Source organism: Lepus europaeus, chromosome 14 (genome assembly GCF_033115175.1).
Source record: "Lepus europaeus isolate LE1 chromosome 14, mLepTim1.pri, whole genome shotgun sequence".
NCBI lineage: Eukaryota > Metazoa > Chordata > Mammalia > Lagomorpha > Leporidae > Lepus > Lepus europaeus.
This window is the reverse complement of record NC_084840.1, coordinates 54,301,204-54,321,032: the sequence shown is the minus strand read 5'-3', so window position 1 is coordinate 54,321,032 and position 19,829 is coordinate 54,301,204. Positions and strand designations below refer to the sequence as shown.

At 38.6% G+C, this 19,829-nt stretch overlaps 1 protein-coding gene across 4 annotated transcripts in view; it reads left to right on the top strand.

Moving 5' to 3' along the window:
• The window catches only part of LYST (lysosomal trafficking regulator), a 225,275-nt gene that overhangs the window by 52,187 nt on the left and 153,259 nt on the right, over positions 1–19,829 (top strand). For all 4 annotated transcript variants that reach the window (XM_062210653.1, XM_062210655.1, XM_062210652.1 and 1 more), the window contains 3 exons: positions 1,435–1,633; positions 15,110–15,200; positions 17,705–19,784. In XM_062210653.1, the coding sequence (XP_062066637.1) occupies positions 1,442–1,633; positions 15,110–15,200; positions 17,705–19,784 (2,363 nt within the window). In that variant the 5' untranslated portion in view covers positions 1,435–1,441. The remainder of the gene's footprint in view (positions 1–1,434; positions 1,634–15,109; positions 15,201–17,704; positions 19,785–19,829) is intronic.

Below are 19,829 nucleotides of genomic sequence, written 5' to 3'. Positions count from 1 at the left end.
CGGGAAGGCAGTGGAGGATGGCCCAAGTTCTTGGGCCCTGCACCCGCATTGGAGACCGGGAGAAACACCTGGCTCCTGGCTTCGGATCAACGAGATGCGCTGGCCGCAGCGGCCATTGGAGGGTGAACCAACGGCAAAAAGGAAGACCTTTCTCTCTGTCTCTCTCTCACTGTCCATTCTGCCTGTCAAAAAAAAAAAAAAAAAAGATAGCAATGTTTGTCATACTAAGAGGGGTTGTTATTATAATAATTCCTGGAATGCTGATGAAAATCCAGGAATTAAACTTTAAGTCTCTAAAATGAGCAGGAAGCAAAGGAATATTAGGAATTTCCCTTGGCTGTCCTTATAATATCTGTCTGCTTCTCTTTGCATCCTTTAATTTTCTATGCAGTTGGCTTTTTCTGAGCCTCAGCTACCTCATGTTGACCACCACTGGTCCATCTCCCTGTCACCTTTCGACAAACCTTAGTTCAAATTCCTAAGAGAGAGAAGGGAAAAAAACCCTGATTGGCCCAATTCCTTTTTGCAATCTATACTTGTCTTGGAGTCAGCATGAGTAAAAGCTACCTCAAAAAATTCATGGAGAAATAGAATTTAAAGTATGGATTTTCTTTTGTCTAAAATCAATTTTGGAATCCATGCTTTTTCACATACAGATTTCCACATATAATGAAATAAGCTCATTCTTGTAATTCCAAATTTCAGTGAACTTTTTTTTAATTAATTAATGTATTTATTTGAGAGGCAGAGTTACAGACAGTGAGAAAGAGAGACAGAGAGAAGGGTCTGCCTTCCATTGGTTCACTCCCCAAGTGTCCACAACAGCCAGAACTGTGCCAATCTGAAGCCAGGAGCCAGGTTCTTCTTCCTGGTCTCCCATGCAGGTTCAGGGGCCCAAGCACCTGGGCCATCTTCTACTGCTTTCCCAGGCCATACCAGAGAGCTGCATTGGAAGAGGAGCAACTGGGACTAGAACTGGTACCCATATGGGATGCCTGCGCAGCAGATGGAGGATTAACCTACTGCACCAAGGTGCCAGCCCCAACAGTTGGTATTTTTAAAAGATCCACTTATCTGTTTAAAAACATGTAAATCGAGCGTTTTATAAGTAATAAGCTTATTTTTATTCCATTTAAGAAAGTCAGAATCTACCTTAACTGCCATTCCTTACTAATGTCTTCTACCTAGGATCATTTACCCAGTCATAGCTATGGTTGACACTTCAAATTCCAGACTGGTCCTACCATTGGCCGAAATTATTTTAAAAATATCCAAGTAGGTCAGAACTATGCCTGAAAAGATTATAGGATTAAATACCAATATCCAGTAGCTTTGTCAATCTTAAATTAAAATCAATAAGAACATATAACATAGTTTTTAAAGTAAATTTATATTCATTTTTCTAATTTTCTTATTGCAACATTTATTTTCTAGTTCGGTCATGAGCACCGACAGTAACTCATTGGCACGAGAATTTCTGACCGATGTCAACCAGCTTTGCAATGCAGTGGTCCAGAGGGTGGAGGCCAGGGAGGAAGAAGAGGAGGAGACACATATGGCAACCCTTGGACAATACCTTGTCCATGGTCGAGGATTTCTGTTACTTACCAAGCTAAATTCTATCATTGATCAGGTAATATTTTCATATAAAATGCTTTTTTGCAGTATATTATAGTTAATTATAGATACATAAATTTGGGGTTACTTAGAAATTCTGAGAGTCTTATCTCACATAACTGCAATAAAAAAAAGTAGCCCATTTATGAACATATTGTTTATTTGGATACTCTTCAAAATTTCTGAAATTATAATTATAAATGACCTTTCTTTTAAAATGGTTTTATATATATATGAATTATTCTTTTTATTTGAATACCAGTGAGATTACTAAGATTATCAGTAGAGATATAAGATTATAATTCATAAACATGATGAATTTATACTTTCAATAAACATCAAATATGGTTTTGAAAATTTGTATGAATTATGGTTAGAGAGCTTGCTAATTCTAGAATGAAAACAGAATCCTTTTGAGTAAATAATTATTGATTTCAATAGCTTATATACTTCTAGTTTTAATACATTATTGTTTTTGGTTAAAGTATATGACCATAGGATTTCACTTTTTTCTTGTGATACAGTTTTTAAGCTAGTTGGAACTAGAAAGATATCTGTATCAACTTTCTTGTGTAGATGAGAAAGCTGAGATCCAGAAACATTATGTAACTCACAAGTTAACTTGAAACTCAAATGTGGTTTATATCTTTAATTATAGTAGAAAGCAAAATATTTTATGAAGGAAAACAATCTTTAAGGGACTGATTAATGCAGTTAGATAATATTTCAATTACTTTTACTTAAAAAGATAATAATGTAACATTAGTGTGATAGATATTTTTAGCACATTTATAGATGAAGGATTTGCTAACAAATACTATCTTAAGAAAATATAGAGGCTATTAATTCCTTAGTTTTTCACTGTAAGTTAAGGAACCTAACAAAGATACTCAGAAAGCATTTGTTCAATGTTGTACCCGTGTATTATGGAATTTTCTGGGACATTTGTAGTTTTGTGTTTGTATTCTTTTTCATGATTGTAATTTGTTGAATGTGTTATTAAATATAATTAATATATTTGTGTGACTATTCTATAAATAAATCTTAAAATCAGAAAAAGTTGTATTAGACCATGTGTAGTGATTTTCTATTCTGAAGTTCTGATATGCATACCATACTCTATTTCATCTTCTTATTCTACACTTTAAAAATTAAACATTATCTTGCTTTTTCAAAAAGAAACCATATAAATAGCATCAGAAGTATCATATACCCAGGAATGAATCTAGTAATTTATTTATAATATGTTTTTCTTAAAAGTTGTGGTTAACATATAATACTTATACATTTTATAGAGGATAGTGCAGTACTTCAACCTGTGTATGCAGTATAAACTGATCAAATCAGACGGTTAGCATCCATTTCTTTAAGTTTTCTTCATGTTTGAAGCCTTCCATTTCTTTATATGGTATATAAAACATTATTGTGAACTACAGTCATCTCACTATAATACTTCTTTTTGGAATTTTCTAAGACTTTTTTTAGAGAAACTAAAGAAGACCCAAATAAATGTAGAACTGTACTTATATAATATCCATGTTTTGAAAGAATCAGTCTTATAAAAATGTTTTCTTCAAATTTTATCTGTAGATTCCAATGTAATTCCAATAAAAATCTCAATAATAACTTTTTTTAAAAAAAGATTTATTTATTTTATTTGAAAGGCAGAGTTACAGAGAAGCAGAGGCAGAGGTAGAGAAAGAGAGGTCTTCCATCCGCTGGTTCACTCCCCAGATGACCACACTGACTAGAGCTGCACCAATCTGAAGGCAGGGCCAGGAGCTTATTCTGGGTCTCCCACGTGGGTGCAGGGGCCCAAGTGCTTGGGCCATCTTCCACTGCTTTCCCAGGCCATAGCAGAGAGCTGGATTGGAAGTGGGGCAGCTGGGACTCAAATTGGTGCCCATATGGGATGCCAGCACTGCAGGCGTTGGCTTTACCTGCTATGCCACAGTGCTAGCCCTTAATAACTTTTTAAAATAATAGCATGATTAAGATATAATTCACATATCATACATTTCACCCTTTTCCTATGTACACTTAAGTCCTTTCTAACATAAGCACAGGTGTGTACATTCATTACCACAGTCAGCATTAGGACATTTTTAGCACTAAAGAAAGAATCCCTATCCCATTAAGCTATCCACTTATCCCCTCCATCCCCCACAGCCCTAAGGGAAACTAATCTACTTTTTTTTCAACTTTTATTTAATAAATATAAATTTCCAAAGTACAACTTTTGGATCATAGCAGCTTTTCTTCCCATAACCTCCCTCCCACCTGCAACCATCCCATCTCCCACTCCCTCTCCCAAAGTATAGAGTACTGTTTGAGTAGTAGTTTTATCATTAATCCACATAGTACAACACATTGACAGAGATCCTACATAGGGAGTAGGTGCGCAGTGACTCCTGTTGTTGATTTAACAATTGACACTGACTTATGACGTCAGTAATCACCCGAGGCTCTTGTCATGAGCTGCCAAGGCTATGGAGGAAGCCTCTTGAGTTCACAAACTCCGATCTTATTTAGACAGGGCCATAAGCAAAGTGGAAGTTCTCCCTTCAGAGAAAGGTACCTCCTACCTTGATGGCCCCGTTCTTTCCACTGGGATCACACTCGCTGAGATCCTTCATTTAGGTCATTTTTTTCCCCCCACAGTGTCTTGGCTTTCCATGCCTGAGAAACTCACATGGACTTTTTAGCCAGATCTAAATGCCTCAAGGGCTGATTCTGAGGCCAGAGTGCTGTTTAGGACATGTGCCATTGTATGAGTCTGCTGTGTATCCCGCTTCCCATGTTTAATCACTCTCTCCTTTTTAATTCTATTATTCTATTAGCAGACACTATAGTCTTGTTTATGTGATCCCTTTGACACTTAATCCTATCATTATGATCAATTATGAACTGAAATTGATCAGTTGGACTAGTGAGATGGCATTGGTACATGCCACCTTGATGGGATTGAATTGGAATTCCCTGGCATGGTTTTAGCTCCACCATTAGGGGTAAGTCCGAGTGAGCATGTACCAAACTCTACATCTCCTCCCTTATTCCCACTCTTATATTTAACAGGGATCACTTTTCAGTTAATTTTAAAGCCCAAGAATAATTTTGTGTTAATTAAAGATTTCAACCAATGGTATTAAGTAGAACAAAAAAATACTAAAAGGAATAAAGTATTAAGTTGTACATCAACAGTCAGGACAAGGGCCGATCAAGTCACTCTTTCTCATAGTGTCCATTTCATTTCAACAGGTTTTCTTTTAGGTGCACAGTTAGTTGTCACAGATCAGGGAGAACATATGATATTTTCCCTTTGGGACTGGCTTATTTCACTCAGCATGATGTTTTCTAGATTCCTCCATTTTTTGCAAATGACCAGATTTCATTTTTTTTTTACTGCTGTATAGTATTCTATAGAGAACATATCCCACAATTTCTTTATCCAGTCTTCTGTTGATGAGCATTTATGTTGATTCCATGTCTTGGCTATTGTGAATTGAGCTGCAAGAAACATGGAGGTTCAGACAGCTCTTTTATTTGCCAATTTAATTTCCTTTGGGAAAATTCGAAGGTGTGTGATGGCTGGGTCATGTGGTAGGGCAATACTCAGGTTTCTGAGGAATCTCCAAACTCTCTTCCGTAGTGGCTTTCCCAGTTTGCATTCCCACCAACAGTGGATTAGTGTCCTTTTTTCCTCACATCCTCTCCAGCATCTATTGTTAGTTGATTTCTGTATGTAAGGCATTCTAACCGAGGTGACATGAAACCTCATTGTAGTTTTGATTTGCATTTCCCTAATAGCTAGTGATCCTGAACATTTTTTCATGTGTCTGTTGGTCATTTGGATTTCCTCTTTTGAAAAATGTCTATTTAGGTCCTTGGCCCATCTCTTAAGTGGGTTGTTTGTTTTATTGTTGTGGAGTTTCTTGATCTCTTTAAATATTCTGGTTATTAAACCTTTATCGGTTGCATAATTTGCAAATATTTTTTCCCATTGTGTCGGTTTCCTCTTCACTTTCTTGACTGTTTCTTTTGCAGTACAGAAACTTCTCAATTTCATGCAATCCCAATAGTTAATTTTGGCTTTGGCTGCCTGTGCCTCTGCGGTCTTTTCCAAGGAGCCTTTGCCTGTGCCTATATCTTGCAGGGTTTCTCCGGTGTTCTCTAATAATTTGATGGTGTCATGCTATAGATTTAGATCTTTAATCCATGTTGAGTGTATTTTTGTGTAAGGTATAATGTAGGGGTCTTGCTTCATGCTTCTGCACATGGAAATCCAGTTTTCCCAGCACCATTTGTTGAATAGACTGCCCTTGCTCCAGGAGTTGGTTTTAGATCCTTGATCAAATATAAGTTGGTTGTAAATGTTTGGATTGATTTCTGGTTTTTATATTCTCTTCCATTGGTCTATCCATCTGTTTCTGTACCAATACCATGCTGTTTTGATTATAACTGCCCTGTAGTATGTCTTGAAATCTGGTATTGTGATGCCTCCAGCTTTATTTTTGCCGTACAAGATTGCTTTAGCTATTCAAGGTCTCCGAATTTCAGCACCATTTTTTCCAGATCTGAGAAGAACGTCTTTGGTATTTTGATACTGATTTGTTTTAATCTCTGTGCAGATTTTATGCTTTCTCTTTTTTAATTTAATAAATATAATTTCATAGGAACAGCTTTTGAAATATAGCAGTTCTTCCCCCCATATCTGCCCTCCCACCCCCTCTCCTGTCCCACCTCCTACTCCCTCTCCCATCCCATTCTTCAATAAGACTCATTTTTAATTATCTTTATATACAGAAGATCAACTCTATACTAAGTAAAGATTTCAACAATTTGCAGCCACACAAACACACAAAGTAGAAAGTACGGTTTGAAGACAAGTTTTACTGTTACTTCTCATAGTACAACTCATTAAGGACAGAGGTCCTACATGTGGAACAAGTGCACAGTGACTCCTGCTGTTGGTTTAACAATTGACACTCTTCTTTATGATGTCAGTGAACACCCAAGGCTCTTGTCATGAGCTGCCAAGGCTATGGAAGCCTTTTGAGTCCACAGACTTCTTCAGTATTTAGATAGGGCCATAAGCAAAGCGCAAGTCCTCTCCTCCCTTCAGAGAAAAGTACATCCTTCTTTGATGGCCCCTTCTTTCCACTTGGATCTCATTCACAGAGATCCTTCGTGTAGATAATTTTTTGCTACAATGTCTTGGCTTTCCATGCCTGAAATTATGCTTTCTCTTTTAAGTCATAAGTATGTTTTATTATTAAATGATTGAAATAATTCAAGTCATTAACTCTGGCAATAGTTTTTCTTATGGTAATATTTTACCAGTCTTTAGTGTTAGACATTCTAAGTGAATGTGAAATAGTATCTTATTGTCTTTTTTTTAAGTTTTTTTTTTAAATTCATTTTATTTAAAGAATACAACTTCATGCATTTAATATATACAGATTTGGGAACATGATGCTTCTTCCTCCCTACCTCACTCCCACCCATACTTCCCCCTTTACTCCTCCTCCCTCCTCCTTTCCCATTCTTATCTTTACATAGATCAAATTTGTATTTCTCTGACTACTAATGATTTTAGGCATTTTTTTGTGGGCTTTTTTTTAATCTTCTTTTGTGAATGTCAAGTTTTGTGCCATTTTTAAGGTCAGGTTATTTGTTAATTACCTAGTTGTAGTTCTTTAGTATTCTGGTTACACATCTTTTGGTTTTGAATGTTTTCTTTATAAATATGGTAAAGAGAATACTTTCTCTTGTAAGTCAAAATATCTTTTAATATATTCTTAAATGACTAAAATTATTCATTATAACTGTAATCATATTTTTCCTGAGGTGATAGTTTTTAATTCCTTTTTTTCTACCTAGTTATTTTTTTAGAAGATTTATTTAAGAGTCAGAGTTATAGACAGAGAGAGGAAGAGACAGAGAGAAAGGTCTTCCATCTCCTGGTGCACTCCCCAAATGGCCACAATGGCTGGAGCTGGGCCAATCTGAAAGCAGGAGCCAGGATCTTCTTCTGGGTCTCACATATGGCTGCAGGGTCCTAAGCATCTGGGCCATCTTCCATTGCTTTCCCAGGCCATTAACAGGGAGCTGGATCAGAAGTGGAGCAGCCAGGACTTGAAATAGCACTCATACAGGATGCTGATGTTGCAGGCAGAGGCTGTCCTACTATGCCACAGTGCCAGTCCTACCTAGTTACTTTTTTAACATCTATAGTAATGATAGGTACGAAAAGTACATGTTGTCTTTGGAGTAAAAAAAAAAAAAAAACACTTCAAAAATATAGCTATTAACATTTAAATGTTTCAGTTAGGAAATGGGCCGGCGCCATGGCTTAACAGGCTAATCCTCCACCTTGCGGCGCCGGCACACCGGGTTCTAGTCCAAGTTGGGGCGCCAGATTTTATCCCGGTTGCCCCTCTTCCAGGCCAGCTCTCTGCTATGGCCCAGGAAGGCAGTGGAGGATGGCCCAAGTCCTTGGGCCCTGCACCCGTGTGGGAGACCAGGAGAAGCACCTGGCTCCTGGCTTCGGATCAGTGCGATGTGCCGGCCACAGCGGCCATTGGAGGGTGAACCAACAGCAAAGGAAGACCTTTCTCTCTGTCTCTCTCTCTCACTGTCCACTCTGCCTGTCAAAAAAAAAAAAAAAAAAGTTAGGAAATGGAGAATTATCATTTGTATCTTTAAAGAGAATTTATTGAACAAAATTTTATCACTTAAGATGGAATTTTTTTTTAACTTTTATTTAATGAATATAAATTTCCAGTATACAGCTTAAAGATGGAATTATAACAAGACACAAAGCTGTACCTTTCAGGAGGAAAATTAACTTTCATGTGCTTGTCATGAACAAGAGTACTTTTTTTTTAAGATTTTTTTTATTTTAAAGGCAGAATTACAAAGAAGCAGAGGCAGAGAGAGAGAAAGTCTTCCATCTACTGGTTCACCCCCGATGCCTGCAATGGCCAGAGCTGTGCCAATCTGAAGCCAGGAGCCAGGAACTTCTTCCGTGTCTCCCAACTCGGGTGCAGGGGCCCAAGGACTTGGGCCATCTTCTGTTGCTTTCCCAGGCCACAGCAGAGAGCTGGATCAGAAGTGGAGCAGCCAGGACACAAACTGGTGCACATATGGGATGCCAGCACCAGGCAGTGGCTTTACCCACTATGCACAGTGCCGGCCCCAGGAGTATTTCTTGGGTACTCGGGAAGAGATGATTTAAGCCCTATCTATCCATTGCAGTCATTTTGCTTTATTAACATGTTTAATGTAAAGACCTAAACAGATGTTTTGTTTCAATATAATTTACAGTAAATGCACAGATACTAAGTGTATAGTTGGATGAGCTTTAACAGACATACATACCTCTGTAACCACCACCTTAGAAAGTTTTGTCATGGTCCTGTTCAGTCAGCCCTTCCCCTTCAACCACTGCAAGGCAACTACTGTTCTGATTTCTTGTGTTTCAGTGTGTTTTGCTTGCTTTAGAACTTTGCATCAGAGAAATGATGCAAAGTTTTCCATTATGAGAATCTCTGAGACCTATCCATGGTGTTGTATGAATCAGTAGTTGATTTCTTTTTGATTAATGGTTTTGTTCACTGGATTTACCACAGGTCATTTAAGCATTCACCATGCTAGTTGTATGCATTTGGCTATTATAAAAAAAAAAAACTGATATGAACATTCTTATAAAGATCTTCATGTGGGGACTGGCATTGTGGTGCACCATAACTGTAACACCTCCTTCTGGGTGTCTAGTCTATGCAGTTAATTTAAAATCCAGTCTATACATTGCAGTTATAAAAAGGGCAATGTTGGGGCCGGCACTGTGGCATAGAGGGTTAAACCACCGCCTGCAGTGCTGGCATCCCATATGAGCGCCAGGTGGAGACCTGGCTTCTCCACTTCTGATCCAACTTTCTGGCCGGCGCCATGGCTCAATAGGCTAATCCTCTGCCTTGTGGTGCCGGCACACCGGGTCTAGTCCCGGTCGGGGCACCGGATTCTGTCCCTGTTGCCCCTCTTCCAGGCCAGCTCTCTGCTGTGGCCCGGGAGTGCAGTGGAGGATGGCCCAGATCCTTGGGCCCTGCACCCCATGGGAGACCAGGAGAAGCACCTGGCTCCTGGCTTTGGATCAGCGCGATGCGCCGGCCACGGTGGCCATTGGAGGGTGAATCAACGGCAGAGGAAGACCTTTCTCTCTGTCTCTCTCTCTCACCGTCCACTCTGCCTGTCAAAAAAAAAAAAAAAGAGCCCAGAAGTGATTGATGTGGGTAGTTGGCTGATCCAACTTTCTACTATGGCCTGGGAAAGCAGTAGAAGATGGCCCAAGTCCTTGGGTCCCTGCACCCACCTGGGAGACCCAGAGCCTGAAGATGCTCCTGGCTCCTGGCTTCAGATCAGCGCAGCTCTGGCTGTTGCGGCCAACTAGGGAATGAACCAGTGGATGGAAGACCTCTCTCTCTTTCTCTCTCTCTCTCTCTCTGCCTCTCCTTCTCTCTCTGACTTTCAAATGAATAAATCTTTAAAAAAAAAAAAAAAAGGAAAAGGGCCAGTGTTTGGTACGTGGTAGGTACCTAAAATATATTTCTTGAGTTTAAAAACTACTACTTCAGTGAGAGTGACTTGGGGCTGTTGCTGTGGCACAGCGGGTTAATGCCCCGGCCTGAAACACCGGCATCCCATGTGGACTCTGATTCGTGTCCTGTCTGCTCCACTTCCAATCCTGCTCTCTGCTATGGCCTGGGAAAACAGCAGAAGGTGGCCCAAGTCCTTGGGCCCCTGCACCCACGTGGGAGACCCGGAAGCTCCTGGCTCCTGGCTTCCGATCAGCACAGCACTGGCTGTTTCGGCCAGTTGGGGAGTGAACCATCGGATGGAAGACTTCTCTCTCTCTCTGCCTCTCCTCTCTAACTCTGACTTTCAAATAAATAAATAAATCTTTAAAAAAAATAAGTTTACTTTATATTGTTGCTATGGGGAATTTAAAAAAAGCACAGCAAATTTTTCCTTCAGGAGGAGAGATATAAAAATGAACTACTAAGAGAGGAGTAATATGTTATTGACTGGCTTGCCTAACATGGCAACATTGGAGACTTGTCACTTGGATAGTTTGAGGGAACACCCCGTTCCTCTGCAAACTGTGACTATTGAGTAAACCGAAAACCTTGGGGGATAAAGCTTAGTTTTGATGGAAATATAGGGCTTGTAAGTTCCAGTTTTCTGCGGTTCTCACAAATAAGAGAAAAAGATTTTATGACTTCCAAGAACAGAGAATGACATGTGTTTTCTTGGGTACTAGGAAGGATAAATAGACCTGAGACTATGTGATACCTTAAAAAGTAATAGATCCAAAGGATTAGAGAGAGCCTCCTCAATGATGAATTGTGTCAGAAGTAATGATAAGTGAGTGTCAAGCAGAGAATTATTTCTCACTGTTTGGGGCAGGATGGTGCAGTGGTCCTCCTCAGGACTGCGATCCCAGTAAAGAGGGCAAAAACCCTAAAATTTTGGCAGTTTCAATCTCATTCATTTGAAAGGCCTGTAGTTTCAAAGAACTAATTCACCTGGTGAGATGGGGGCAAGAGGTGGGGGAAGACATTTATCACTGTTTGGGATTGATGTAGGAGGAGAAGCTTCACAGAAAAGATACATACCGAAGGCTGGGTCTTGAAGGTGATAAAGGAGCTGTTAGCTAAATGGGAGGGAGTGAAGGATGCTCCAGATCATGTGCATGGCCCAGGAGGCAGGAATGTGTTCACGCAGCAGTGGTGATTTGCCAGTGTACCGTTGTGGGACAAGGACTCAATTATTAGGACAGCATGTCTGTAGCGTTTCTTCACAGACCCTTGAGGTTTCTGCAAGCTCCATTAGAATGCTATTAGTTCATCTGCTAAAAATGAAGACTCATGTTAGGAGAACTCTATAGGAATGATGCAGTAAATTAAAAAAAAAAAAAACATGTTTTGTCTGGAATCTTTAAAAATGTTGAGGTACATACTGAGTGTGACCCATATATGGAAATGTTATCCAGACATTTTCTGTCTTGTTAATTTGGAAGTAAAGCATTTGGAAGTGGAACCATTTGCTGTATTTTTTTATTTGCTTCCAGAATTTAAAGTCACTCATGCAGTGAATATTTATTGGACATCCAACTCTGTACTAGGTTCTGATTGAAAAGGTGGTAGTTCCTGAGGGCTACAGCCTGAGCCTTGGAGTCTGTGTTTTGAGACAAGACTGGGAAGTATGTTTGGGGAAGTTTCCCATTGGAAACAAAGATAAATTATTAAACTTATTGAAGATAAATCCAAACTCCTTGGTATGGCCTACAAGCTCCCATTAGATCTTATACTGCTCGCTTTCCAACCCACACCCTCCAGCCTCATTTTGCATTCTCCCAATTGCTGTGCTCCAGCCAAGCTGGCCTTCCTGCTAGTCCATAAAAAAGCCAAACTCATTCCCAGCCCTCCATAACTTGCTAACAATCTCCATTTTGTTGCATGATGCCTTCTCATCATTTAAATATCCATTCTAATGGTCTATCCTGCATACTCTTCTAAAATGTCCCCCTGGTTAATTTCCTTTATGGCATTCATATCTGAATTTTTTATTTATTCTCATTATTTTCTGTCTCCCTTTTAAGAATATCAGCTTCACGAGGACATGCATATATCTTTCTCATTCACCACTGTATCCAAAGTCTTTTACACGGAGCTTGGCCCTTAAGTAGTGGACTAAATAGTTGTTGAATGAATAAAGGAGGAAAATGGAAATTTGGACATTAACAATTCAGCATGGTTGTTGCTGTTAATTATGTTAACAGTATAATTATGTTATTCTGCTAATTATGTTAATTATGAAGATTACCAAAGGAGATAGGGAGGGCATTAGAGAAGTATCCCCATGGAGGACCCAAGGCCTGTAGAGTGAATTGGAGTTTGTCAGGTGAGAGGATTGGGATAGGAGAACTACTGGAACAGTGTATGTGAGGGAGGTGTAATGAGGAGTGTATTCAGGGGAAGCACTCACTAGTTGAACATGTGGGGAGAACTTAGGTGTTGCTATGGGAACTTAAGTGGGGCAGGTCAACAGGCAACATGCCCTGAAGGATCTTTTATTTTTTTCAAAGATTTTATTTATTTAATTAAGAGATAGAATTACAGTGAGAGGGAGAGACAGAGAGAAAGGTCTTCCTTCCATTAGTTCACTCCCCAAATGGCCGCAATGGCCGGAGCTGTGCTGATCCGAAGCCAGGAGCCAGGAGCTTATTCCTGGTCTCCCACGCGGGTGCAGGGGCCCAAGAACTTGGGCCATCTTCTACTGCTTTCCCAGGCCTTAGCAGAGAGCTGGATTGGAAGAGGGGCAGTGAGGACTAGAACTGGTGTCCATATGGGATGCCAGCGCCGCAGGCAGAGGATTAACCTGCACCTCGGCGCCAGCCCCTGCCCTAAAGGATCTTAACTTACATGTATTAAAAATACCCTTACAATTTTTTTAAAGAGTTTTGAGCCTTTTCATAGCCAGGATACCAGGAAGAATAGTCTGAATATTTAGCCTCTGTTTTCTCACTTCTTTTGACTCTTCAGCATATCGTTTTTGTTTTGTTTTTAAAAGATTTATTTTATTTATTTGAAAGTCAGAGTTACACACAGAGAGAGAGAGGAGAGGCAGAGAGAGAAGTCTTCCATCAGCTGGTTTACTCCCCAACTAGCCATAACGGCTGGAGCTGCGCCGTTCCGAAGCCAGGAGCCAGGAGCTTCTTACAGTTCTCCCACATGGGTGCAGGGGCCCAAGGACTTGGGCCATCTTCTATTGCTTTCCCAGGCCATAGCAGAGAGCTGGATCAGTAGTGGAGAAGCCGGGACTAGAACCGGCATCCATATGGGATGTGGGCACTTCAGGCCAGGGCATTAAACCACTGTGCCACAGTGCAGGCCCCTGGCATATCGTTTTTGGACTTGTACCCTATCACTCTGTTAAAACTGCATTTAAGGTCACCAAGAATCCTCTTTTTTCAGTCATTATCTTAACACAGTTAAAGAATGACATTTGACTGTGTTGACTATCTTTTCTTTCTTGAACTGCTCTCTTCTTTGCTTTCTCTGATGGTCCTAACATCTCTTTATGTGGCTACTTCTCAGTCTTGTTGGCAGGCTTCTCTTCAGCACTGCCCATCTTTAATTTTTTTAACATTGTGCAGAGCTCTGCTCTTATCAGTCTGCTCTTGTCGTTCTGCACACTCCTCACGGGGAATGTCTTTGATGTCAGTCTCTGAGATCTTTTATTTGCTTCATATCCTTTTTTTAAGTTCCAGATCTATATATCCACTGCCTACTAAAAAACTCTCACCATTTGGATATCCTGCATGTACCTCAGACTCAAGATATGTAAAAAGTGAACCTATCATCTTTATCCTGACTTAAAAACACTACTAAATTCCTGTCATGGTGCATTCATTATCAGCCGCCTCCTTGCCTAAACTAGAAACCTGTGAGTCCTTTTAGATGGTTTTTCCTCCTTTATGGCCCATAAATAATCAATTGCATGTCATTTCAGTTCCTACAGCTTCTCAGCCATCTCTTTTCACTACTATTGTCAGAGTACTTCAGATAGTCCTCTGTTTTAATCTGGATTATCATTTTCCTGGCTCTAACAATGACTGCTCCCCCTCCTCACCTCTGCCTAGCAAATCTGATTATATCACCCAGGCTCCACACTATTTTGTTTAAGGAATTAATTTTAACTAATTTGTCATTAAATCCATGACTACCTAAGTCCCTGTTCTAGCTTTGTAGATCTAGTACTACTTCCACACTTCTGATAATAATTGCACCTGGTAACTTACTCATACTACATGCCTTCTGTTGTTCATTAATTGTTTGTGTGTATGTATTTTATGGGCCAAATAATGGGACCTTCCCATGGGCTTGGACCATTTACTGCAGAAAGGGTAAGACACGGAGTCTTGTATACATAGTGTGCAGTCAATAAATATTTATTGCATTACTTGGACTTATCTTTCACTTTTATATATATATATAATTTATTAACAATGTCAATTTATCTTTTAATTTAATTTATCATTTTCTCTGAGTTTTATATTTAACTGCATGAGCATTTTACATTTTTCTAGTAACTTGTGTTATTTGCTAATTCAGGGGGCTTAACTTTTTGTTTTCACCTAACAGATCTGTTTTTTCATAGGTGAGGAATTCTTGTAATGTGCCTGGTGGTAATAGCTGTTTGGGAAATACCAGTAAGAATGTGCTAAATACCACCAAATACTCTTACATTTTTCTGTCATTGGAAAGGCTTATAAATTGAAAGGCATCACAGTTCTAATTGGATTTAAGGTGGTTTCTGAAATGCAACTTTTCAAGAAAAAGAGCTTTTTGGTTTAGTTTAAAACAATATTTTAGGAAATTAGTTTTTTCTCAAGCCCTTAGAGCATGATTGACTCTTGTTTCTGACACAGGCATTGACATGTAGAGAAGAACTCCTGACTCTTCTTCTGTCACTCCTTCCACTGGTATGGAAGATACCTGTTCAAGAAGAAAAAGCAGTAGGTATGTTTTTTTTCTTTATTATGTCTCTTGCATTATCAAAATTCCTTTAGGAAGAAAATTTCCATTGAAAAGTTACTTCTGCCTGAATAGATACAGCTTCAGACTCAGAGCAGTATATGTTATTGTGATTTATTATATACTTAATGTAAAAATTATTTGGGAAACATGTTATTTTTTCTTAGTATTTCAAAATCATGATGTTTCTTGGGGGATTCTTCAAATGTAATGATCATTAGAAAATATATACAGAAACAACACACTTAGCAGAAAAGTGTACCACATGGCATCAGAAAAATAGTGCAAAGTTTGATGTAAGAAATTAAAGTATTTTTACTTATTTATTTAATGACTTCTTTCTATTACTAGTACTCTATAAATGACTTTTGCAGTATGTGTTTTAGTATAGTTTTTCTAATTTTACTTTGAAAGAATAAATTTGAAGTAATATTTTGTTTCAAAACTGGGTAGAATTGTTACAGTTAAGGCTAATAAATATTTTTAATTTTAAATTTTGAAAAATTTATATAAATATATATGAATATATGTATATAGTTATATACTTATATCAATATATGAGAGTAGATATATTTATGTTATAGATAACGAAATTCCGAATGTTTTACTGCAGAGTTTAACGGTTTTCTCACTTGCACCATTTCTAGAAAATGTAAATTATGAGATATTTGAGGATTTCTTAGATTAAACAGAAATCTTTTTGTATTGTATTTAATACTTTGTATGTATTTTTGGTGAATTTCTTATATAGGATTCTTTTTAGGGGGTTATCTAGGTCTTATAGTAACATTTTACTGCTTATTTGTTGATTCACTAACTCTGCTCTTATTTTCGTCTGAATTTGTAGAATTTAAAAACTATTAATAACTTAAGAACTCAGATTAGTGCTCTTTTGGGGAAATTATTTTCATTGCTTGCATCTTTTGCTTAGATAGAATTTTTCAGACTCCTTTTTTTTTTTTTTTTTTTTTGACTGGCAGAGTGGATAGTGAGAGAGAGAGAGACAGACAGAGAGAAAGGTCTTCCTTTTTGCCGTTGGTTCACCCTCCAATGGCTGCTGCGGCCGGTGCATTGTGCTGATGCGAAGCCAGGAGCCAGGCGCTTCTCCTGGTCTCCCATATGGGCGCAGGGCCCAAGTACTTGGGCCATCCTCCACTGCCTTCCCGGGCCATAGCAGAGAGCTGGCCTGGAAGAGGGGCAACCAGGATAGAATCCGGCGCCCCAACCGGGACTAAAATCCAGTGTGCCGGCGCCGCAAGGTGGAGGATTAGCCTGTTAAGCCACGGCGCCGGCCTCCAGACTCCTTTTAATTTCCTGTCTCATCTGGTTTGTTTTCCGTCTTAATTAAAGCATAAATCTTTAGATTTTTATTTATTCATTCTAAATTTCAACTATATTTTTGTATATGTCTTATTACATATTATTGCACAGGCAAACACCAACTTAATTATCTTTTTAGTTAGTAAACAGGATTCATTCATTTCCCAATTAAATAGTTATTAAGTACTGACCATGTGGCAAGCCTTAAGCTCTGGACACTAAGGATAAAACAGTGATATCTATCCCCAAGACCTAATTAACTGCATGAGACACATTATAAATATTTGAATGAAGTACTCTTAACCTCAGTCTTGGGTAACATTTGGTACAAAGTGTATGATTTTGAATTAATTTTAGGAAATTTTAAAGTTCTTAACTTATGTCAGGGTTATTAGTGAAATGCTGCTTTTAAGGATATAATGCACTCCTGTTTATTAATTAGTGACACTTTTGGAGATTTGTAAAATGGTATATTGAATAACAGCACTGAATGCCAGATAAAGAGTCTCTTATGTTGAGGTTAGAATACAATATATGGGTTTTAAAAAATTCCATATCTCTGTGTATATTTATTTGAGAGACAGAAACAGAGTTGTCCCATTTGCTGATTCACTCCCCAAATGCTTACAAGAGCTGGGGTTGGACCAAGCCAAAGCTGGCAGAGTAGAACACCTTCCAGGTCTCTCATCTGGGACACAGGAACCCAATTACTTTAACTATCACCTCTACCTCTCTGGGTCTGTCTGCATTGGCAGGAAGTTAGAGTCAAGAAACAGAGGTGGATATTGAACCCACGTGCCCTATCAGTTATGAAATATGGGTGTCTAAGCCACTAAGCCAAATGCTCACCTCAGTGGCAAGTTTCAAATTTCATTTACTGCTTCTGTTCTCCTGTGTTGTTTTAAAAATCAATTTGTATCCCTTGAACTAATGCTAGCTGGCTTTTAGAATGAAAAGGATAAATATAGGAGGAAATGACCCAGAGACATATATAACTAAAGCCCCACAGCAAAATTATAGAGGGTGAACTCTTAAAGTAAGTAGTAAATAGGAGGGTTGTTGCCCATACAAATTGAGTTAAAAAAAAAAAAAAAAGGTTGAATTTTTCTAAACCTTCTTTCTTTATTTCATTAGATTTTTAAAAAATTATTTTTATTTTATTTCATTAGATTTTAATCTGCCATTGTCAGCTGATATAATCCTGACCAAAGAAAAGAATTCAAGTTCACATAAATCTACTCAGGAAAAATTATATCTAGAAGAAAGTGCTCCATCTGGTCAGGTTTCTGCAAAAGTAAACATCATCCGAAAGAGCAGAAGACAGCGTAAAGTTACCCATCGCTATTCTGTAAGAGATGCAAGAAAGACACAACTGTCCACCTCAGATTCAGAAGCCAATTCGGATGAAAAAAGTGTAGCAATGAATAAGCATAGAAGGCCCCATCTGCTACAACATTTTGTAATACAGTCTCCTAAAGATGACCACCTTGCAACTAAATTTGATCACTTAGCAACCAAAGAAGAACAGACTGCTGATTCTATGGCTTTGGAAAACTCTACAGAGATTATTATAAAACAAGAGTCAAATACTGACATTTTAAGTGACCCAGCTGCCTTGTCTATTGTCAATAACATGAACAACTCTCCATTTGACTTATGTCATGTTTTGTTATCTTTATTAGAAAAAGTTTGTGAGTTTGACATGACTTTGAATCGTGATTCTGCTCTAGCAGCCAATGTAGTGCCCACACTGACTGAATTCCTAACAGGCTTTGGGGACTGCTGTAATTTAAATGACAATTTGGAAAGCCAAGTGGTTTCTACAGGTTGGACCGAAGAACCGGTGGCTTTGATTCAGCGGATGCTCTTCAGAACGGTGTTGCATCTTATGTCAGTAGATATTAGTACTGCAGAGATGATGCCAGAAAGTCTTAGAAAAAATTTAACTGAATTGCTTAAGGCAGCTTTAAAGATTAAAACTTGCCTAGAAAAGCAACCTGACCCTTTTCTGCCAAGACAGAAAAAAACACTACAGGAGATTCAAGAAGACTTTGTATTTTCAAAGTATCGTCATAGAGCCCTTCTTTTACCTGAGCTTCTAGAAGGAGTTCTTCAGATCCTGATCTGTTGTCTTCAAAGTGCAGCTTCAAATCCCTTCTACTTCAGTCAAGCCATGGATTTGGTTCAAGAATTCATTCAGCATCATGGGCTTCATTTATTTGAAACAGCAGTTCTTCAAATGGAATGGCTGCTTTTAAGAGATGGAGTGCCTCCTGAAGCCTCAGAACATTTGAAAGCCCTAATAAATAGTGTGATGAAAATAATGAGCACTGTCAAAAAAGTGAAATCGGAGCAACTTCATCACTCAATGTGTACAAGAAAAAGGCACAGACGCTGTGAATATTCTCACTTCATGCATCACCACCGAGATCTCTCAGGTCTTCTGGTTTCAGCTTTTAAAAATCAGGTTTCCAAAAACCCGTTTGAAGAGACTGCAGATGGAGATGTTTATTATCCTGAGCGGTGCTGTTGTATTGCAGTGTGTGCTCATCAGTGCTTACGCTTACTACAACAGGCTTCCTTGAGCAGTACTTGTGTCCAGATTCTATCAGGCATTCATAGTGTTGGAATATGCTGTTGTATGGATCCCAAATCTGTAATCATTCCTTTGCTCCATGCTTTTAAATTGCCAGCACTGAAAAATTTTCAGCAGAATATATTGAATATCCTTAACAAACTTATTTTGGATCAATTAGGAGGAGCAGAGATCGCGCAAAAAATTAAAAAGGCAACTTGCAATATTTGTACCGTTGACTCTGATCAACTAGCCAAATTAGAAGAGGCATTGCAGGGAAACTCTTGTGATGCTATACCTTCCTCAAGTTTATCCAGTCCTTCTTATAGGTTTCAAGGGATTCTGCCCAGCAATGGATCTGAAGACTTACTGTGGAAATGGGATGCTTTAGAAGCTTATCAGAACTTTGTTTTTGAGGAAGACAGATTACATAGTATACAGATTGCGAATCACATTTGTAATTTAATCCAAAAAGGCAATATAGTTGTTCAGTGGAAATTGTATAATTACATATTTAATCCTGTACTCCAAAGAGGAGTTGAATTAGCACATCATTGTCAACGTCTAAGCATTACTTCAGCTCGAACTCACACGTGTAGCCATCATAACCCGTGTCTGCCTCAGGAAGTACTTCAGATTTATTTGAAAACTTTGCCTATCCTGCTGAAATCCAGGTTTGTTTGTGTACTTGCGTGTATATGTAGATATTTTTGAACGTG